The sequence below is a fragment of the Drosophila santomea genome, chromosome 2R, assembly GCF_016746245.2.
Source record: "Drosophila santomea strain STO CAGO 1482 chromosome 2R, Prin_Dsan_1.1, whole genome shotgun sequence".
Classification (NCBI taxonomy): domain Eukaryota; kingdom Metazoa; phylum Arthropoda; class Insecta; order Diptera; family Drosophilidae; genus Drosophila; species Drosophila santomea.
This window is the reverse complement of record NC_053017.2, coordinates 12,190,417-12,211,974: the sequence shown is the minus strand read 5'-3', so window position 1 is coordinate 12,211,974 and position 21,558 is coordinate 12,190,417. Positions and strand designations below refer to the sequence as shown.

Genomic DNA, 21,558 nt, shown 5'->3' with positions numbered 1-21,558 from the left:
CGCTGTGGGGCATGTTTGTATAATAGGGTTTTATTCACATTATAAACGCTTAAACAAAAACATTAAACATTTTAAATCAAAGTCGTATGTATAATATAAAGTTCATGCATAAGGGGCAACGCTGCGTTTATGTAATAAATTATTAAGCATTATTCGGTAGATGTACAAATTAATTAAGAGCTGATTTTAGGGTTGGTATTACTAGGCATTTTTTAAGGTCTAATGATTAGAGTCTAGAGTATTTACAAGTTTCGAGTGCTGCCTTGGCAAATGATTGAGCAAAATTATAGTTCATCATCATTAAGCTTCGCCACGATCAGATTATGTCGCTGGATCGCCTGGTTTTCTATTAGCACCTGTATTATGGATTTTGTGATGTGGTAAACGTTTGTTAGGTTTCCACTTAAGTGTAGACTATAATTAATATTGCATTTTGTTTGTGTTTGTTCGCGTAGAGTGCCTCCTGCCACACGTTCAGAAAACCATGCCAGCGTCCGGTCTAGCGACTTAATTCCGCTTGGACGAGTTGATTAAATATTTACAGCAGTGCGTCAACAAATGTTTCTCGCCGGACGAGGATGAGGAGTTGTTATTGTTGTGGTGGTGATGGTGCTGAGGACCGCCCAATTCACGCGTGTATATGTCCAGACCATACTGACCCTCCTCGGGGAAACTGCGTGTGATGGTAGAAGGGGAAGAAGAACGGGGTTGATTGGAATGAGGAGCTATTAAATTTTCCATTTCCCTGTGCACTCACTTAATGATGAACGTGACAATGTCGTCCAGCGTGCTGTGAGTCACATACTTGGCCAGCTTCTTCTCCTCGATGCCATTCTTATGCAGCGTGGCCATAAAATCTGTCAGCGGACGCGACATGCGAAATTGCAGGTCCAGGCTGCGTCCGGCGAAGATAAGAGGATCCTGCAAGCAAACAAGGCACTCGAATTAAATCACCCATCGCAATAACCAATCACACCCACCTGATGCGTGATGGGTATGAGTCCAAATAGGCGGGTGGCCTTCGTCGGACCCCACTCGCCGCTGGCGCAGTCCGGCAGTGGCACCATCACCGTTTGCAGCTCCTCGCAGCATATCTGAAAGTAATGGAGCACGTTGATAACTTTATGACTGAACGGAAGTGTACTTGAAATTTATTTCGATGTGATTTCATTTCGTTTATATAGTTTAAAGAAAACAGAAAGATCTTGTTGGAAAAGTTCCCAATACGCACCTTAAACTTGCACACCGACTTAAACTTCATGGGCTCGCCGGTGAGGTACTCCTGCGGCGTGACCGCATTGGCAAAGATGTCCAGCAGAAAGGCGCCGGAGCATGGGGCATGCACCCGGAAGGCAACGATGTTTCCAATCACCGACTGCATCACGAATCGCTTCAAGGAGACACCATCATAGGAGAGTTCCTCGTCGCTATCATAGAACTTCAGATTGTAGTGGAAGATCAGGCAGCTCTGCATATCCGTGGGCATGGCGATGCGCACGGTGGCTGCTCCTGTGTCATCAGTGAACACCACAGCACCGTAACCCTCGTCCGCAAAGTGAAGACCGTACCGGAAGAAAAGGGAACGGACGAAGGGCAGGTTCTCGAACTCTCGCAGTGTAATGGGACGCTTCAGCAGCTGCCATTCCTCCTGCAGCGGATAGAACTCGTAGATGAACTCGCGCGGATCCGTGAGAAAGTAGTGATCGTCGTATTCGTAACTGCAAAGAAATGTACATTTAATATTGGATTGAAATACAAACTAATGATATTTTTATTCACCGTAGACTGTCGTTTTTGCCGCGACCCTGTTTGGGCGCCTCCTTGGCGTTGACCAGGTGCCGTGCACCCCAGTTGCACTGAACGAAGCGCCAAGCGCCAGCCACGTAGACCGCATTCCAAGAGTTGCGGAATCGTGAGTCCTGGAACTTCACACCGGGCTGGTAGCCGGCGCTCTTTGAATATCCCTTGATGACGACGCAGTGGAGACCAGCGTAGCTGCAAAGTCGCTTGAACAGGACATGGTAGCTCTCTGTGCCGTACTTGATGCCGCGCAGCAGACCCATGGGCGTGTCGCCACGCAAATCGTCATCGAAGTGCATGGCGTTGAGGTTCTTGACCGTGATCCAGCGGAAAATCGTGCGGGCCTTTTCAATATCCGTGGTGCAGCGTCCCACCAGCTGGCGTACCAGGTCTGTGAAAGTCTTTTGGTCCTCCTGGGCCACCGAAATGGCGATGCGATCGACGTCCTCAAACTCAATTGGATCGGTGTAGATCTGGAATTTGCTGACCGCCGGCGGTGCTGGAATCGGAGCATTAAGCGGATACTCGACGGGCACGGCGCCCTCGCTGAACTCATCGTCCAGGAAGATGCTCTCGCTTTGCATGTACTCCGATCTGCGGGCGCTGATCAGCTCCAGCATCTCGCTGGACTGGCGGTCCACCAGTGCGGCGGTCTCGTACCGCTCGTGCTCCAGCATCTTGCGGGTGATGCTCTCCTTCTTCTTGCTGCGTCGCAGGGTCATGTTCTTCTCGAGGTCCTCCTTCTGCTGCTCGTGGCGCATCGTCAGGATGTTGGCCTCGTCCCGACTGCGACGTGAGGTGGCCAGCTCCTTCTCGAACTTGTGGGTTAGGCGCTGCAATTCGCGCTCCCACTCATCTTGGAACTCGTCCTGGATCTTGCGATCCTCCTCAGCGCGCTTGCTGGCGAACTTGCGGTAAAGGTCGTCCTCCTCCTTGCGATGCTTCATCTCCAGATGAGCCTGCTCCTCGCGAGCCTGTTAGATTGTAGAAAACATGGAGAGTTGAAAGAGGTGTTTCAGAGAAAGCTGCAGTTTCGTTGATTGCACTGCGAGCGATTCGTTGTTTTTGCAATGCTTGGCTTGTTAACTTGGCTAATTATAATGCCACGCCTGAGCTGCCACAAGCCCGGCTCAATGTCCGACATTAGGCCCCCAACTCCGACTGCAGTTGCATCTTTTACGGCCCAGCCACCTCCCCATTTACCCTCCCACACATTCGTTGCACTACGCATTGCGTGCACCTATTGATAATTGCAGCTCTTTGCATCGATAATTGCATATTCTACCAACCTGCAGTTTACCCAAGCATCAAGTCACTGATGAATCTAAGCTGGGTTCTTTGACCAGTACAGAAAATAGGTCATAGGCTACACCATTTCCATTCGGGACATTCCACAAAAAATAAAATTATTTTATTGAATGTGCTTAAAAAGGTACTTCCCAACGCCTTTAGCAAAAGTCCATAAAAGTTTGAAGCAAAGATGCAGGCTCTTAAAAGATTTTTATGAGTTGAAAATTAAATATTTTTTAATGATTTACCCTCCACTAGCGTTGCCAAAGCTGTCTAATTAGCTTTAATTTTCTTAGCTAGTCCTACTACTGTTTTAGCTAATTGCGCTAAAAGAAGGCTTAGTCGATCGTTAATCTACCCACTGATGGTCTACCATCATCTGAGTCATACATGCACATTCCATTCTCAATGCTAGCACTTCTAATCACCGATCAGCAAGCTGCACTTGTATTAATTTCCCTCCACTGTTCGTGGCACTTTCAAAGTTATGATTTCCGCATAGGAATATGTATTACTCAAAAAGCATTTAGCGCCATGCAAGCCAGCAACAATGTGTAATTAAATCCGAAATTTCAATGTCAAGTTCAAACAATAACTATAAAACAAAGGCATAAATAGAAGTAATAATAAAGTAAAACAAAAGTAACAAACAACAAAATTGAAACACCTGAGACTGTACGGTTCAAAGGCCCGGTGACAATGGTCAAATGCGATGTAGCCGGAATTGCGTGAGCGGTTTTGAGCGGATTTTAAATATGACCATAAAAGAAAAGCCAACAGTTATGCGACGCCCACGGTGACAATGGCAGCAGAAATGAGCGAAATATAAACAGACAAGAAATCAAATCAGAGCCAAACGAAAACGAAAGTCCAAAATTGTGGAAATTAATTATTGCGCAAGCGCGGTCACCGACAAAAAATCCCATATATATATATGAAAAGAAATAGCAAAGTAACCAAAACAGAAACCAAAACAGTGGCATTAAATTGTAAATTGGCAAAAAGCTATCTTTTAGCTATGAGGAAGTGTCTGCGTTTGCGGCTGCGTGAGAGTTTTTATATGGAATTGCGGCGCCAAATTACACGGCGATTACATGGCGTTTAAAAACGCGTGCATTGCATAAGGGCGGCCAAAGAGGAGCGGTGCCACCAGTACCACCAGTACCACCACTACCACCGATAGCACCACCAACACCACAGATTCGGAGAGCTATATCTATGTATATCTATAGCTTCAGCTCCGCTCCACTCCACTCCACTCTCCACTAGTCAAACAAAAAGCTGCTGCCGCTACTTTCACTGTGCTGCGCATAATTTAGATTTAGCAAACGGCAGCAGCGGAGCAGCCGGAAAAACAAGTGACGCCGCCGGCAATTGTGACGTTGGTGGGATCCATTGTCTTGGCCGTGTCTGTGCCGCTGCACTGGCCATGACACAGTCGCGTTCAGCGTAGCAGCACCACCAGATTGATTTGAGATTCGGGATAGGCAAAAGCACAGGTCAGAAGTATCCATCGTTAAAACGGTGTGATAATTGGTAGGATTTTGAATATGTTATTTCGGCTGAGTAAACTGTTTCCAAATACAAGTGTCATATTTAGCTATATTATTTTAATAGCAGCTGTGTTGGTAGTCAAAACTGCCAATTTAGCGAGGGTGTCGTTTTTAGCTTGTGTGCGAGCGAGTGTGAAACATGTACATACAATTTTTAATGATCGCATGCAAGTAGTTTTTCAAATATCTTTCGTGTACGCTGTCTTGCGGCGTTTGTTAGTGCGGTGTGGGCCATCAGACACCTGTTCACCTGTTCGAAATTTGTTAAATTGAGCGTTGCAATAAAAATAAAAATATTTGCTGTTGTCTCTGCCCGCGGTGGTGCTACTTGGTGGATTGGCCGATTGGTGGATTGGTGGTGCTGGGATGTGGTGCTGGTGCTGTTGTGCTGGTCAGTCGCGTGTGGCATTCTCGAAAGTGAAAGAAAAATCCGTTTTCGGCATTTGCAATGGCAGGCAGTGCGGCGAGTGTGAGTCAAAGAAAAGCAAAAACGTGTGCGATTTGAATTTCGTTTTTACGTAAAATGCGATTATAATGCTTTCACCCGAGCATCAGGCGGATAGGAGATTACCATTCCAGTCGAGGCGAGTGCCAAGTCATGGATAAAGATGCGAGCACCGATAAACAACAGCAGCTTTTGGCCAACCAGTCGGGGCTTATAAATTATAATCTGGCCGAGAGATCATCCCATTACATGGAGCGCCACCACTAACTAGATCAATTTGGGTATCACATTTATCCGTCTTAAATTTTCAACTTTGCATGCCAATTTCGAATTTCTCAACCGTTCAAGAGAAGAGGTTTTGCTGCAGATGTTTAATAATTCATTTGAATCGCATGGATTTGTTTTTATCTTCCCTTGACATAATTATAGATCTGATTCTCCAACGTATATAAAGTAAAGTTTCTAATAAACTATTCTTATTTATCTTTGTTATGGAGGTGAATTTTGTGTAATAGTACGGGCAAAACTGTATCTTCAGACTCGGCCACTTGAGCAATCCCACAGCAGAGAATTACACACAGCCAAGTGTAAATAGCACACTAGCCTACATAACCACGGCGGGCAGTGCATTAATTAAGCCCAGGAACATTGCACAACCGCTGAAGCTTGGAGAGAATGGGAGATACACACTTGACCAGCTGGCCCCGCTAGCCACTTAAAATTTCATTAGATGTTCTGCACTAAATATGCTCTTAATTTGCGGCCACTTGGCTCCGCATCTCGGGAGATGGAACACTTCTTATGATTATTGTAATTATGGTAATCTGAAGGATATTGCTTACCAGGTAAAAGTCAATCGGCTTCTCGCGCGCCTTGTTGTAAGCCTTTTGTATCTCCGTTTGTTTGAGGGCATGGGCGATGTGGAGGGCACTGGCATCGAATCTTCCATATTTGTAGTCGGAGTCATTTTGCGACGGAGAGCTAATCTCCCGGCCACCGTAGCCATTCGGCGTGGACTGCCGTGAGCCACCCAGTGGGCCACCTGCCGAAATGCCGCAAAGCCAAACAGTTAGCCAAGTTGGAAGTCCATGGCAGCCCCCATACTTACCATCCACCTCGCTCCGTGTGCCCCGGATCTGCTCGTTCACGAACTTGTTGGTGCGCGGCGCATTCAGGGCCTGACGAATGCCCACAGAGGTCTGGTCGAGATGGCCGGGCCCGCTCTTTGGTACATGTGAACTGCAATAGACCTAAAGCGGTGGTGGTTTCGAAGATTATTAATTGTTTCACATATCAGTGGGCCATCTAATAATGTACAATACTTATAGTCTTAAAAAATAAAGAACGTAAAAAAAGTTAAAAAAGGTTAAAAGATTTAGAAGTCACGTTATTTATCGAGAAAAAATCTAGAAAAAAAGGAATGCTCTTTTTAAATCTTTTTATCTAATTGCCTTTTTGAAATCATGAGATTTCTTAATGGGCACAGATAAATATCTTCAATTAAAGTTTCCTTAAACTAAAAGGAATTTTCAGCTGAATCACATTAGGAATGCATATATCTAGCGTCCAAATCGAAATACCCCATTAGCCTTATTGGGTTTCGCTTTGAGTGCGTGAGCAGACCCCAAAAGTCAGTCGCTTGCAAATGCAATTTTAACCACTTCACCTACACACAGCAGGTGGCAATAGAATATGCAATAACGAACACGGACCTAAATACAGTGCGTCTTGTGGCTTTAAGGCAGGTCAAGGAACTGAATGCATAAATTATGTGTGTCCCAGTCAGTGATGGGAAATCTGTTATTTCTGTTCAACCTTATGAAAAGCAATATTAATTATTATAATAATATCATGATACAAATGCCACAATATTTGATTTTTCTATTGAATCTCTTTCTGTTTTTTAGATAAATATAATTTAAATAATTTTTACAACTTATGTAAGCTGTATGATTCCCACGACTCACTGGCTGACCGCATAGCTGCGAAACGCACTGTACATGAATATACATACATAGTACATAAGTGAGTTTATAGGTAAATATTTCATATGAATGACAGACCGCAGTGACACACATTTGCGCCTCGGCAAGGTGCAATAACAAAGTTATTTATTATTATGCATAGGCACACAAAAAGTGTCGTTCGAATTGCAATTTTGCATCTTGCAGCTGTGCAAATATTTAGACTGACGCGTTTGTCGCTTAAGTCTTTCGTTTTTGTCGGTCCGTCTCCGTCACTCTCGTTTGCCGCTGCTTGTGGCGGCTGTAAGATGCTTGTGTTGGCACTTACCTCTTTGTCATCCTGCTTGTGCTGATTATTGAAATACGTCTTGAGCGTCAGCTTTGTGCCGCAGTGTACGCATTTGAAGCAACCGGAATGAAAGAATGTGAAATCCTTGAGTGGCCCCACACGATCCACCTGATAGACGGTCTCGCTGCAGCGCAGGCAAGTCGACTCGTAGAAATTTGGCCGATACATAATGTTTTCGCGTCTATGTATTCCTCCTGGATTTTTCTTTTCTTTTTTTTTTTGTGGCAGCTTCCGACTGGTTTTCGGTGGACCTGTACCTGTTGAGTTTGTCACTTTTCTTTTCGTCTTTCAATTTCACTTGGCGCGGAATTTACGAGTATATTCTGCTAGTTTTTCGAGTTTGCAGTTGCTGGTTCTGGGGGCGACATCATCCGCTCATCCTCGTCATCCGTCCGCAGCTGGCAGAAGCTGTCCAACGAAAATGACCAAAACGATTACTGGCTGAGTGGGAGATAGAAATTTCCTATTTGGGCTGCGATAAGATTTTTCGGCCACCACCATATCAGGTTCATAAAACAAAAATTGTGATTCTGCGCAGGCGTTTGTCATCGTGCGAGCCAAAACTTTCATTTAGTTTGGCCATGGGCAGATTATTAATGAATTTTAATTAACTGGACACGCTGGACAAGAGTTTTTGGCGCTATTCAGCGGCAAAGGGTTAAAGCCGTTTCGCCTTGCCATTGACCTCGGCTTGGGAATTCGAGCTTGAGATTGCCCCAAACGTGCCACAATTGAACTTGAGTTGCTGCATTTGCTGTGCAACTCGCTCGTGCAGCTTGCAACTGCCGCCTGGCAGCGGCACAAAAGTTGCATTTTCCATTTGATTAATTGACGCGATTGTTACTGGCAGGTTTCCTTTCGGTTTTTGTCTAGCAACAACAATTAAATTGAGGTGGAAAAGCCGACTGTGTGAAGGTAAGTGTGTGCGAGCAAGTGCATGTTACTTTAATTGAAATCGTTGTTGCAGCGGCGTCTGTTGCTCTGACCAAAATTAAAACAAATGCGGCTCAGTTGCGCAGACAAAGCCAAAAGCCGCATTCGAACTCAAAGTCATCGTTTTGCTTTCTTTTCAAGTTTAATGAACGTTGAGTCCGGGCGATGAATGGTGGGTGGTTGGGGATGAGGGGTGGCAAGGCCTTATGATTAGCGCCAGTTGCGGCATCGAAGGTTGGTGATCTGTGGATTGCATGCCCCATCGCAGCTGCAGCACTAATGGAAAATGGTAAGAAATTGAAATGGAAAAGGGGAAAATGCAAATGCAAATGCGGCGAAGGCCGCCCAGAGATTTTGTAACACCAAATTATTTTGATTGGCTGTGAATTAAATTTGGTTCCGCTTTTGAGGTCTGCCTTTGATCGACCACAGCGAATGTGAGGCAACAAATTGATGTGTGAATCGAGAGGGAGATTTGTGCCCTTAAAGACCATAAGCTCTACCGATGAGTAACCTGTCGATAATCTCGTCAAGCTCTTTGGTCAGAGCCCCCGCATTAGTTCGAATATCAATCAACAACGCCCACATCGAATGGCGACAAAAATGGCAGTTTGATCTCTTGATGCGATCAAAATCGGTGTGATTGAATGGTCCAATTACGCTTAGCGTCTGACATAATTAGCGTGTAATGATAATTGTAATGGACATGGATACATGGATGGCCGCGAAGACCCTGCAAATTGGATGGGGCGGCTTTGACAAAACGCCTCGTGCGACATACATCGCCATATCACAACATCACAATATAGTTCCATCATCCCATCATGCCACCATGGCCACTTGGGTGTGACTAAGAAGCTATGGAGTGCAGGTAACCTGAGAAGCCGCATAGAATTTCGCACACATGCCTGTGCTTCGTGCCAGTTTTGGGTTTCTTTTCCACATCAATGCGGACGAAATGCCATGCGAATAGATTATAAACATAAAAAATAAAATGACAAATGACAAAGCAGTCACAAAAACGAAAGTTGCTCTGCACGGGCAATTGTTTGGAATAGAAATATTTAAATAAATTGATAAGCAGTCGGAAGCATTTGCATCGGGCGAACAAGTTCGTTGCCTAAGTCTTTCGTTTTGATGTCGTATCTTTGTTGTTGTTTCTTCTACCGCTGGTATTGCTTAACGAAACGCTAACAATGACAATTAAATAAATACCAATAATAACAGTAAACTGCTGCAGCAGCAACACAACTATAATGAACTTGAATTGGCATAATTGCCACCGCTAATCACATTAAAGCCAGATACAAAGATTTGATAAATGCAAAGAAACAACATCAGCCAAGCAGCAAACAACACGACAAGCAGCAACTGGTTATTCAGCCTGGCAGTGAAACAATCATAGGAATTAAAATAAAATGCAAATGATTGCGTCACTTTGGTTCACTGCAGAGCAGCGATATGGAGAGAAATATAAACTTAAAGTTTGATAATGAAACTAATGTGAATAATCAACAAGTCGAACTGACGAATGGTTCCCTTTTTTAGCTTATGGAAATAATGGTAGATAATTAAATTATCCAACGGAACGTTTGCCAATGTCACATTTTTCAGTATCATAAACTCATTTTACAAGGTAATGAATGACATGATTATTGAAATAAGCTATTTGTACTTTTATAATTTTTAAAGTTGTAATAAAAATTATAAAAGTACAAATTTCAATAAACATGTTTGATTCTAATCAGTTTTTCCATTTCGCTGTACTTTTATGCGAATTTTTAGATCTACAGAAAAATACTTGTCAGATACGTTTGACTGTGTTCGAAAATTGTGAGAATTGCTTGGGCAAATTTAAGAAAAGTCAGGTACTTGCTTTTCTGTGCCAATTTTAAAGACGCTAATTGAATGGAACAATGAATTGCTTTTAGAAATCGCCCATTTCGCTGGCAATAAATTAGAAGCACAAACACCGAAAATAATTTATGAGCGAGTCACAATAATTGGAAGGCACATACGAAACCTGTGTGGTTCAAAGGGATGGAGGTGGGGGTGCAACCAGCGTCCATGACAGGTGGTGTCGCCTCATCTCACCCCACCCCCCAGCCTTTGAGCCACCCACCCCGCCTATTTGCGTTTGTGTTGGTTCATGTGTGTGTGCTTATGCCGTGACGCAGGCGCAGCTTCGAATTCAAACGTCAGCCTGCAATCTTTCACTTTTTTTCGTGTCTGCAGCCGCGGCGTCGGTTGTTCCAGTTTTTCCGTAGATTGTTTCCCCAGCATCGCTATTATTGTTGTTATTTTCGCCTAGATTATACACACGCGATGCATGGAGTGCTTATTCTGGGCCCTTTTTGACACACTTCTTTGCCGTTTATGTGTATTTCTATTACTTTTACGCATATATGCTAAACAACTTTCTTCTCTTCTGGTTGCAAAGGGGCGCGCATTGTGCAAAAGTATTTATCATAAATTTTACACACACGCAGGCGCACACCAACACAAAAACACAGAGCGATAGCCCCAACAAGATCCAAGCACACACATTGCATACACACACACACACAGACACAAACAGAGGCAGACGTACAAAAAGGGGAGAGCAGATAGTTAAGTTTGCAAGGTCCGGGAATCCGGAATTCCAATTCTGCGCTTTATCACATTTTCGGCATTTCTTGTTGTGCCTCCAAAAGTCTCTTCTCCGAACAGCAGGTTTCGAATATTGGGAATGTAACAAAATTCATTACCAAACACACACACACATGCAGCACAGCACGACGACACACACGGTCGCGTTCACTCACACAAACACAGGTTTCGAGCCGCTTTTCTGTTGTTCCGTTTCTTTTCCGTTCGGTTCGAGCGCGATCACGATCGATTTGAGACTAGTCGCTTTGCTATTCGCGGAATGGAATCCGCTCTGAGCCGAGCTTTGCCGCTGGAAAAAGCTTTTGCATAGCTCCAAAAAGCTCGCTTGGCAAAGGCAACTACGCAAGCCCACCACTGCTATCGATAGGCAGCTAGGGATCAGCTTTAGTATGACCGTAATCGAGATTGAACTGTTCGTTGAAAATATCTTACATTGATCACCTTTGGAAAATCTATCATTTAATTTCAGCTGGTATAGTTGTGCATTATGTCATTGCATACACTTTCTAGCTACAATTTTAATTCAGTCTAGCTTTTTAACTTTATAATAAATTCAAATACAGTTCTTTGCACTTTTTTTGTAAATTTATAATTTGCAGCAATATATCGATAGTTGCCAAACGTTTGAACTTGATGTGACTGCAGAGAACATCGCGGTATTTCCATCAACTTCACCTGCGGTCCGACTGGCTGCAACAACTATCGAAAAACGATAAGCCCCGATAGGTTGAAATTAATAACAAAAGAGGGCAAAAGGGAAAACGCAAAAAGTTATGGGGAACCAATTGGCAATACAAATGAATAGCGATGAAGACGACGAATTTGACTCTTCGGACAACGAGCTGGACTTTAACGTGATTAACTTTACGGTAAACGCCATGGACATGGAACTGCGCTCCGATTATTGCAGCAACGACATGCCAGTAATAAGGAGCAAGCCCGATCTAGTAAAATTTCAGGTAATCATGAAATACCCCTATCCCCCAGATAACATTTGAAAGCTATTTATGGTCCACGCAACTTTCCAGAAAACTGATATGTACAAGGAGATCCGGGCATCAAGTGGATTAGTGAGCAATCCGGACAATCGCTGGAATCTGGTTCACGCCCTGCAGCAGCGTGAAAATGGGATGGCATCGCCACACAGCGCCTCGTTCTCAAAGAACCAGCAGCGCTACATTTCCAATCTATACATACCAAACAAGAAGGCCACGCGCCTGATGTCGCTGGAATCGAAAATCTTTGTGACCAAGTTCAATCGCACGGGCAGCAAGTTGCTGACCGCTTGTCAAGGTCAGCGTTCATGGTTAACGTTAAGGACGGCTTTAAAACACGATTTTAACCCCTTCCAGATGGCTTTGTGCGCATCTACGATGGCGCCAAGGGCACTTACCACCTGCTGAATCGCATCCGAGCCCGCGATGTTGAGTGGAGCATCATTGATGCGGATTTTAGTCCGAATGGCGAACACTTTGCCTACAGCACCTGGTCCCGCTCATGTAGGTAGTCCGCCAGATGTGCTTATCCACACTAAGTTGTTTCCCCCTTCAGTTTTCATCATGCCCGTTAATGGGGGGGAAGACGACTGCCAGTGGATCGATGTCAATGGACTGCCAAACCATAGGTTAGCCATCTTCTCGCTGCGCTACTCGCCAACAGGTGACAAAATCATAGGGGGCAGCAATAATGCCACGGTCATCGTGACCGACATTCGCACAAGAACCACGCAGATCCTGCGCACCCACCGCATGCCCGGCAACGATGTTAATTCAGTGTGCTTCCTACACGATAAGGACCCAAATGTGATAATCGCTGGCTGCGACGACGGGCTCCTAAAGGTCTACGACCTGCGCACTTCCTTCCGTTCACGGGACCTGTCCAAGTCTGTGGCCTCTTTCATCGGTCACTACGACGGCATCACCTACATCGATTCGCGCAACGACGGCTACCACGTGCTGTCCAACTCCAAAGACCAAAGCATCAAGATCTGGGACATGAGGCAGCCCAGTAATCTGCGTAATCGCAGCCGCGCCAGACAGCAGCAGCTCGACCTCACCATGTGGGACTACCGATGGAACCGCGTTCCCCGGGAGTGTAAGCTTTGGTCCTCCTATTCTTGAAACGCTTTCTTAACACACGTATCTTGCTGGCAGTTTACAATCCTCATAAGGCACTAGATGGGGACACCAGCATAATGACCTACCGCGGTCATCGAGTTACCAAAACCCTGTTGCGGGCGAAGTTTTCGCCCATGGAGCAGACAGGCCAACGTTACATTTACACAGGCTGTGCCACAGGACGTATTATAAGTGAGTTTTCCTATCTTTAACTTGCTGTATTTCTCTGATTTTCTTTTACAAGGTTTTCTTAAATTTATTTTCTAGCTAGTAAATTTGTTATGTATTTTTAGAAATTCTTTATCCATGAACAATTTGGTTGTGAAACCAAAGGCCTTCGGCGATAAATGAACATAAACAGATTATGTTAACAAAATAATTAAATTTTCTTGCAGTTTACGATGTACTTACTGGTAAGATTAAAGAGGCTATTGAAGGACATAGGACTGTGATAAGAGATCTGGACTGGCATCCAGAGCGCTCAGAAATCGTGTCTGGTTCGGTAAGCTGTTAATAAAATATTTTTCCTTTGAATGTCTAATAATGCATAACGTATTCCCTACGCAGTGGGATACACATGTTCACTTGAATAACTTCAGCCGCAGCAACGCCAATCGGCCGGTAAAGCGATCCCATAGCTCGGATCAGGACAAGAGGCCATTGAGACGATCACGCCGCTTGGCAAATCGCAATGTAACACCAGACTAGTTGTAATGATACGTTATAAGCTAGTAGGATCCCCATTGATATTACATTTCGTTACATTCAATCATAGTGGCTTGCGTAAGCGACGGAAAAGAATATTCACCACAGTCGGGCCGGATATTGGTTCTATTAATAAGACTGAAGAATATGTCACTCACTTGAAATGTATAGTTCGGTTTAATTAGTTAAAAGTGTTATACATTACATTAAAATGTAAACCATGAAGCTTACCAATTACCTACTTAAGTTGTTTATGTACAAAGCAATCAAAATAAGAATCACGTTGAAATATATTTCGTTTGCTACAACTAAATTCCTTGAAATGCGACTCTTTTCTTTATCGCTCGAATGCTAGTTCTTTGCACATTTCTAGGATACCTGATATGCTTTTTACTTTTAGTTGTTTTAACGGCTTTATTATTCCAAAGGTTTTGAATGCGCATTTCATCGCTCGGTAAATTTACCACATTCAGCTCGACGTTTTCACTGATTCCGTAGCCCGCGATTTCGCCCAGCGTCGAGTTGTTAAATGCACTCAGGTCAAATAGGTAGAATTGGTCTGCACAGAATTTAGAGATATTAAAATAATTGAATGATTTTAGTTGTTCTTGGATCTCTTTCAGGGATAAGAGGTTTTTAGGCAGGGGTTCATCGGCTGACTGTACGCTTTTATCGCCGGAAATATTATCCTCAGCACTTACGTCGTTCCCATCCTTCTCTCCTGAGTCCTTTCGATTTCCGACAGCCGCCTCCACGGCGAGCGCAAGTGAGGTAATCTCCAGCTTACCCATGGGCTCGCTGGAGGCATTAAATTTTGTTGTCCTTTTCGATTTTTTGGCAGTGGCATTCGAGGCGGGAGGTGTTTCCACTGAATCTTTCTCATCGGTGTCCCTGCTTTTCTTCTCCTCCTTGGACTTTTTTTTCTTTTTAGAAGACGCTTCGTCTGTTAAATCTATAGTAATTTTTTCCTGAGTTTGGCTGGCTTCCGAGGCGGGAGGAGGTGTTTCCACTGAATCTTTCTCATCGGTGTCCGTGCCTTTCTTCTCTTCCTTGGACTTTTTTTTCTTCTTAGTAGTTAAATCTATAGTAATTTTTTTCTGAGTTTGGCTGGCTTCCTCACTGTTATTAGATTTACTTTTCTTTTTGCTGGAATTTTCATTCGCTGCTTCCGATTCATTGGTCCCCTGTAAGTCATCATCAATTATAATTACATCATCGGTTTTCTTGGACTTTTTCTTCTTTTTGGCAGCTGGTTCTTCAACCGAATCTTCGGCAGTTTCTTTATTTTTTTCTGACTTCCTTTTCCTTTTTTGGTCACTTCCTTCTGTTTGTTCATTAATTTGTACTTCTTCAGTTGCTTCCTCCTTTTTTTTAGACTTTTTCTTTTTTGAAGAAGTGCTGTCACTTTGTTCAGTGATTTCTTCTGACTCAACACCAATATTCTCCGATTTCTCAGATTCATCTAGGGTCACTTTCTTCGATTTCTTCTTTTTCTTGAGCATAGACTCGTCTATCTTTTCTTCGGTATCAACTAATTTCTCCTCAACGAAGCTATTCTCCGCTTGCTGCGTTTCATCCTGAGATGAACGCTTTGATTTCTTTTTTTTCTTAAGTTTGGAAGCATCCTGTTCGATTTCTTCCACGACAGTTGGTGACTCGTTAGTCTGTTCTCCGTTTTCAACTAATTTTTCCTCCGACTGCTCAGTTTCATCCAGAGACGATCGCTTTGATTTCTTCTTTTTCTTAGGTTTGGGAGCAACCTCCACTAGTTCTTCCTCTGCAATTGGCGACTCTTCTGTCCTTTCCTTGTCCTTCTTCTTTTTCTTTTTCTTGGTAGGCACTTCACCATTCTCTGCTAAAGTCTGTTGGAGCTTCTCATCATGGCCATTGGTCTGTGCCTCATTATTGTCTTCAACTTGAAAGCCAGATCCCTTCTTTAGTTTGTTTTTCATTGCCTCCATTTTCTGCTTAAAATAATCAGTGGTCGACAGGCCCGTGATAATAGTTTGCACGCCAGCAAAGTTGGGATTCTCCTCTTTTGGCTCCTTGGGTTGAACAGCCAATACGGGTTCTGGATATTTTTCAACGTCCTCAGTTGCCTTCTTGCCGAATATATTGGCTAGATCCTTTTCGCTGTACTGGGCCAGGTCTTTGCCTCTTGTGAACTTCTTATAGTGGACTCGAGCCCTGCTCTGCTTCGAGCGTTCCTCCAGCGACATGCCACTGGTGTTCTCCTTGAGTTTCTTCTTAGACGGCTCCTCTGGTTCCACGGCTTTAAAGCCAAAACCCATGGGTCTGGCTTCCTCCTCGGATTCCGGCTCTTTGTCCTTAGCACCGCTATCATCTCCATTCAGTGACTTTAGCAGCCCATTGAATCCATCCTCGTGAACAGTCCACTGGTCATCTCGCTGCTCGAAACCCAATCCTTCTGCGTCGTTCTTGAAGCGAATGCGCACAAAATCCTTTTCGCCACTTAGATTGGCGCCCAGGCCACTGCCCTTCGTCCAGCCCATCTTCTCCAGCATTTTGGTGCCGAAACGATTCTCATCTGGGAAAGTCGAGAATTTTGGAGGCACCAAACACATTTGAATTTGAAATGCTTACCTTCATAGAGAGCCTTGCCACGCGGACACAAATTGTACCTCTTGCGCCGTCGTGGTTCAGCCAGCATAGCCATTTTAATTTTAAATTTGTTATATTCTACGTTGTCTTAAATTAAATCTTGGAAAATTAACAAAGATAGTATTCGTAAATTGCGAACTGCCAACACGTGCTATCAAATATCGATAGCAAATCCAAGCAAGATATATCGATAGCGATTGTCCAAACAGCTGCTCGGCAGGGCTAGGGATGAGCGCTGGATATGCGCAAGTAACAGGTGATTAACTATCGCTCATCGCTATTAGGGTGTCATTTCTAAGTTTCTTGTTGTTGCTCTTGATTAATTGTTATTATTTGCGAATTCGCGAATTTGCAGTCGACTGATAATGGATATAAGCGCGGATGTGGAACAGATAATAGCCCAGGCTCCGGACTGGACCTTTGCGGGCGACTGTGCTCTCCTGGCGCTGATGAAGCGCATTTCTCAGGTTTGTTTTACATACATACATAGATAACAATCCAATTTGATAAAATTTTTGCAACAGAATCTGGAAGAAAGGGGCGAAAGGACCAGCCGCAATCTGAGGGACTTTGAAACGAGTGTGAAGCAAGTGGACATAACATTGAACAATGCCACCAACAGCCTGCGCTCCCTGCAGTTTGGAAATCAGTTCGTGGAGTACCGGGTGGAGGAGGTGGATGACGCTGATTTGGCCATGCCGGAGGAAAAGAAAAAGAAGGTGCAATAGGCGATGGAATTTGTCAGCCAACTGTGTTTACACATCTTAATATGCTTGCAGCCGGAGCTGCCGCCCAAGAGTTCCGAGGAAATGGCCAAGGAGTTTCTGGAAAACAACCTGCGTATGTTCCGCAAAAACTACGAGCCGGTGACCATAGAAGTGCCCGATTCGGACGATGAGGATGGTCCCGTCAACTCAACGTAAGTGATTCACATTGATTGCGCTAGATGCTAAAACCACTTTCCACAGAACCGTTTTCCGCGCCAAGAATCCCTATGATGCGATACCCCTGCCCTATATTATCGGCACAAAAGAGTGGCAGGAGCACAAATATGCCGGGCTGTATGACAGTAAAGAGAATAGTGAAGATGACAGGTCCGAGGAATTCTCGTCTAGCTCATCGGACGAGAAAGAAACCGAGTCCAAAACAATAACAATGCCATCGAACAAATTAGAAGAGCATCATGTATCTGACTCCTCTTCCCTAGCCTCGTTTGCCAGGGAGCCGGCAATTGTGTCGCCAGTCATTAAACCTGCTGTACAGATAGCAGAGCCTGCCATCAGAACACAACCGCGTCCTATTATCAGTAGTCAAAGGAACCCACATGAGAGAAACATGTTTGCTGCACTGCGGCAATCGCCACCCAGCGATGACCCGCCATCCACATCATCTTCGCCTACATCGTCACCAGCCTTTAGAAATCAATCAAGTCGTCTTCCAATCGCGTCTACTGCATCGCTTAGTTCCAGCAGCAGTAGTCCTGCCCAACAGCCTCCAAGGCTTTTCGACGAAGCTGTTTCAACGCAAGCTCCAAAGGAAACTGAGATCAAGCCAAGCCAAACTAAGCGCATGCCAGTAAATCTTTTTAATGACGACGAGTTTAAATCTTTCATGTCCGAAATCGTAGACAAAGTCCAGTCAAAAACGCCTAGCAGCTCCGTTTCCCCAGCAACGACAATTTCAACACAAGAGCCACCCAAAACTGTAAAACCAACGGAAAAATATTCAAAACCAGTGGCGCCAAAGCAGATTGTTGAGCAATCAGTTCCGAAACGTGTTAACCTTTTCGACGACAGTCCTCCATTGAGTCCAACTCCAAGGTCAGGGCCTGTCCTTAACAATAATAAAGCAACTGGTGCCATTCCCAAACAGAGTTCAGTCCAGAGTCCAGATGAAGATCTTTTTGGCAGCGCTCCTGCCATGCCGAAGGAAAATCCATTTAAGAAGCAAACGAAACCGGTAACCAAATCGCTGTTTGATGATGACTTGGAGGACGACGACTTCTTAAGCTCCTTTACACCCAAAGCAAAGCCACCAGAACAAAAACTGCTCTCGAAACCAAAGCCTTCTTTATTTGATGATGATGACTTGGATATCGATGATATATTTACGAAGCCATCTGCTCAGCCCAAAATGCTCTCTGAAAAATTAGCTGGAAAGACCAGTTTGTTTAAAGACGATGATCAAGATGATGTCACTGATTTGTTTGGCTCAAAAAAGACAAAGGAAATTCAAAAGGAGACTTTTTCAGCTGTTTCGCCCGACAAAAAGGTTCAAACACCTGTAGCTTCAAAGAAGAGTCTGTTCGATGATATTGAAGATGAGGATTTGTTTGGAACCCCAAAGGCTAAGAATTTAATTAGGAGTGAACAACATAATGATCTTGAGACAATTGAAGGTAGCGGGGCAACAATTGAAAAAGATAAGAAACAAAATGAGATTGTAGCAGAGAATTTTAAGAATATTGAAACTAAAGAAAAGCAGCTTCCACTAAAGTCAGAAAATCAATCTGTGCCTATTCTAAGAGATTCACCTCCGCCCATGGAAGTTACGGAACAAATGGCTGATGGAAAAGAATTGAGTCCGGTTAAGGGTGATACAACAGCATTAAATATTCATACAACTAAAGATTTGTTTAGTGAAGATGTAACCGAGGATGAGTCCTTCCCTAGCCCTTCAAATAATACGGCTAAACCCAAAGGTGCTAGCGAAGCTAGAGAATTTAATAAGCCAATAGAACAGAATACGTCGCAAACTAGGAAAAATGTATCACCAGTGATTCCTCCTACAACAATATCTACTAAACCAACTGATTTGTTCAACGAAGATTTTAGCGATGATGATACATTTTTGAGTGCATCAATTTCTAAGAATAAGCCAGTAGCCAATACAGCAACCGACGAAATTAAGAAGCCATCTGGGGATCAGTTGGTGAATGAGATTAAGCCAGAAGAACTACCACAGCAACTGCCAGAGAACAAAATCGATAATGATACAAGAGCCGTCAATGAAAAGGATGAACTTGTGCCTGAAATGTTAGGCAAGTCTCAAATAGATGAGGCAGTTTCTGAAAGTCCTCCACCAGATGATTATCAAAGCAACGAAGATCCCATTATATCAATGGTAGCTGACGTCACTAATAAAACATCAGTGGATACACTTACCCCGAAAAAGCCAGCGGATTTGGCTGCTGCGCAGCAAATCATGCAGAATTATTCGAATCTCTTTTCCGACGAGCCACCGGATGACAGCGAATTCTTCCAAACGCTCGGCAGCAGCGGTCTCAGCAGCCTAAGTGCCTCGAAAATCTTTGACAGCGAGCACGACTTCTTCGAACCCGCTCTTCCAAACATTCCCAGTGCAACAAAGCCATCTCCAGTGACGCCTGGAGATCAACCTTCTTTGTCATCCGACTATGGTGCCATGTGCTTGTTCAGTGATGTGCCACCCGAAGATAACGATCACGATGGCGAAGAAGTGCAGAATCAAGCTGAAGCTGAGAAAGACGAATTTGCTTCAACCACCCGAATACACACAATCTTCTACGATGATTTCAGTGAGACGGCAAGGGCAGGAGCAGTGCAGCAAGCTTCCAAGCAGTTCACTTTTGATGATGAGCCACCACCAGCTGATGAACCCGATCGTAGTAAAGTTAAGGAGAGTCCTGAGTTGCGAAATCCCACTTCTCCCGTTAAGAAGCTTAAAATGCCTAACATCAACATCAATGTTCATGCCTTACTTCCCGGATCTGGAGGCGCGCCCAAGCTGCTCAGGAAACCAGAATCATCGAGTTCCGAAAGAGAGGAATCTCAAGCCACATCACAGCTTGATGTTTCGGCACCACAGGCTGAGGTTTCTGGACAAACCGCAGTGCCTTCTTCAGACGGCGCCCTGCAGCATGTGAACAAATCACGCGCTCGGGGTCCTGCTAAAAGGCGGCCTTCTACCAGAAGGGGAAGAAAGGAAAACTATGCCAAAAGCTTATTGGATGCAGGACAAGATGAAGGCCATCCAACAGCTTCGCCCTCGATTCAAAGGGCTTCCTCTAGAGATAACCCAGAAGTGGAACACTTCGAGCCCAGTCCCATTGAGGCACCTCTTTTTCAGCATGTTAAACTTGAAAAGTTGATTTCAACTACAGCACAGCAGATCCAGCCACAGCTCCAAAGACCGTCGTCATCCAATGCATTTGGCTCATTTTTGGACAGCCCTGATGAAGATGATTCCTTCTTTAATTCTGTTCCGACAAAGACAGTTGAGGGAAAGCAGGGATCTGATCCGCCGAAGTCATATCGTTCGTTTTTGGACAGCCCTGATAAAGATGATCATCTCTTCAGTGATTTTGAAACACAAACAGTTTCCAATGAACCAACAGTGGATAGGCGGAAGTTAGAGAAGACCTTTGCGCCGCCAAAGATGGCCAAATCTTTTTTGGACAGCCCAGATGAAGATGATGATTTCCTATTTAATTCAGTCAAAACAAAGGCAGATCCAAAAGCCCAAAAATCACCTGCCCCTGCAGCAGAAATCGTGAATGCATCTCAAACAGTCACAACTGCTCCTCCAAAACCATCGAATGCCAAGTTGGCTGCAAAAGAACAAATCAAACCCAAGTCACAGGCTGCGCCGAAACTGTTTGATGATAGCGATGACGATGATGATCTGTTTGCCAATGCTGCTGCATCAGCCCCTAGTATCCAACCCGCCAGCAAGCCTGCCCAAACTAAACAGCAACCCAAACCAGCGGCGACTTCTCTTTTCAGCAGCGATGATGATGAACCCGAAGTTCCAGCAAAGACTGCTCCTGTTAAGAAGCTGCCAGTAAAAGCGAGTAAAAGCCTCTTTAGCGACGACGAGGACGATGATGACCTGTTCGGAGGAAGCTCCACGTCCAAAGAAAGTGCTACCAAAAAGACCAAACCCGTGGCCAGGACAGCAACGAAACCACCTGCCAGTAAAACCACCACGTCTACTGCAACCATTCCTGCAAACTCCGGTGATAATCCATTGGCCGATCTTCTTGATTTCAAGTAAAAACAGTTACGCCTTTTATTACAAGTATGTACAGTTTTTGATCTGTGGATGGTTAGACTGTCGATCAGAGTATTGTTATCCGTATTCCTATTAACTA

At 44.4% G+C, this 21,558-nt stretch overlaps 4 protein-coding genes across 6 annotated transcripts; 2 read left to right on the top strand and 2 right to left on the bottom strand.

Moving 5' to 3' along the window:
* Nucleotides 1-96: 96 nt before the first annotated feature.
* On the bottom strand, nt 97-11,256 carry LOC120447172 (hillarin). 2 transcript variants are annotated; one of them, XM_039628628.1, is made up of 9 exons: nt 11,139-11,256; nt 7,381-7,809; nt 6,197-6,338; nt 5,931-6,130; nt 1,780-2,774; nt 1,232-1,718; nt 981-1,094; nt 758-921; nt 97-673 (listed from the first exon to the last, which is right to left on the bottom strand). In XM_039628628.1, the coding sequence occupies exons 2-9, from the start codon at nt 7,567-7,569 to the stop codon at nt 508-510; spliced, it is 2,457 nt and encodes an 818-aa protein (XP_039484562.1). In that variant the 5' UTR covers nt 7,570-7,809; nt 11,139-11,256; the 3' UTR covers nt 97-507. The 2 variants fall into 2 exon arrangements, with proteins under 2 accessions (XP_039484562.1, XP_039484563.1); XM_039628629.1 differs by having other exon boundaries at nt 11,082-11,228.
* Nucleotides 11,257-11,504: 248 nt separating this feature from the next.
* LOC120447161 (DDB1- and CUL4-associated factor 11) lies at nt 11,505-14,128 on the top strand. The gene is made up of 7 exons (XM_039628614.2): nt 11,505-11,942; nt 12,012-12,276; nt 12,336-12,482; nt 12,535-13,077; nt 13,137-13,292; nt 13,496-13,602; nt 13,668-14,128. The coding sequence occupies exons 1-7, from the start codon at nt 11,757-11,759 to the stop codon at nt 13,806-13,808; spliced, it is 1,545 nt and encodes a 514-aa protein (XP_039484548.1). The 5' UTR covers nt 11,505-11,756; the 3' UTR covers nt 13,809-14,128.
* LOC120447160 (PIN2/TERF1-interacting telomerase inhibitor 1) lies at nt 13,952-16,594 on the bottom strand. 2 transcript variants are annotated; one of them, XM_039628612.1, is made up of 3 exons: nt 16,410-16,594; nt 14,507-16,353; nt 14,207-14,364 (listed from the first exon to the last, which is right to left on the bottom strand). In XM_039628612.1, exons 1-3 carry the CDS (start codon nt 16,480-16,482, stop codon nt 14,341-14,343), a joined length of 1,944 nt encoding a protein of 647 aa, XP_039484546.1. In that variant the 5' UTR covers nt 16,483-16,594; the 3' UTR covers nt 14,207-14,340. The 2 variants fall into 2 exon arrangements, with proteins under 2 accessions (XP_039484545.1, XP_039484546.1); XM_039628611.2 differs by having other exon boundaries at nt 13,952-16,353.
* A 110-nt stretch (nt 16,595-16,704) lies between these two features.
* LOC120447159 (WASH complex subunit 2) lies at nt 16,705-21,488 on the top strand. Its single transcript, XM_039628610.2, has 4 exons — nt 16,705-16,894; nt 16,952-17,146; nt 17,207-17,346; nt 17,396-21,488. Exons 1-4 carry the CDS (start codon nt 16,793-16,795, stop codon nt 21,459-21,461), a joined length of 4,503 nt encoding a protein of 1,500 aa, XP_039484544.1. The 5' UTR covers nt 16,705-16,792; the 3' UTR covers nt 21,462-21,488.
* Nucleotides 21,489-21,558: the final 70 nt, after the last annotated feature.

What these genes read in the sequence shown, in the direction of transcription:
- LOC120447172 (XM_039628628.1), bottom strand. Translation starts at nt 7,569, where the DNA reads ATGTATCGGCCAAATTTCTACGAGTCGACTTGCCTGCGCTGCAGCGAG. An exon ending in AGCCGATTGACTTTTACCTG is followed by an intron (nt 2,775 to 5,930) that starts GTAAGCAATATC and finishes ACAATCTAACAG; the next exon opens with GCTCGCGAGGAGCAGGCTCA. An exon ending in GGCAAAAACGACAGTCTACG is followed by an intron (nt 1,719 to 1,779) that starts GTGAATAAAAAT and finishes ATTTCTTTGCAG; the next exon opens with TTACGAATACGACGATCACT.
- LOC120447160 (XM_039628611.2), bottom strand. Translation starts at nt 16,482, where the DNA reads ATGGCTATGCTGGCTGAACCACGACGGCGCAAGAGGTACAATTTGTGT. An exon ending in TGGCAAGGCTCTCTATGAAG is followed by an intron (nt 16,354 to 16,409) that starts GTAAGCATTTCA and finishes CGACTTTCCCAG; the next exon opens with ATGAGAATCGTTTCGGCACC.
- LOC120447161 (XM_039628614.2), top strand. Translation starts at nt 11,757, where the DNA reads ATGGGGAACCAATTGGCAATACAAATGAATAGCGATGAAGACGACGAA. An exon ending in CAGCACCTGGTCCCGCTCAT is followed by an intron (nt 12,483 to 12,534) that starts GTAGGTAGTCCG and finishes TTCCCCCTTCAG; the next exon opens with TTTTCATCATGCCCGTTAAT. An exon ending in CAGAAATCGTGTCTGGTTCG is followed by an intron (nt 13,603 to 13,667) that starts GTAAGCTGTTAA and finishes TTCCCTACGCAG; the next exon opens with TGGGATACACATGTTCACTT.
- LOC120447159 (XM_039628610.2), top strand. Translation starts at nt 16,793, where the DNA reads ATGGATATAAGCGCGGATGTGGAACAGATAATAGCCCAGGCTCCGGAC. An exon ending in CGGAGGAAAAGAAAAAGAAG is followed by an intron (nt 17,147 to 17,206) that starts GTGCAATAGGCG and finishes ATATGCTTGCAG; the next exon opens with CCGGAGCTGCCGCCCAAGAG. An exon ending in GATGGTCCCGTCAACTCAAC is followed by an intron (nt 17,347 to 17,395) that starts GTAAGTGATTCA and finishes CACTTTCCACAG; the next exon opens with AACCGTTTTCCGCGCCAAGA.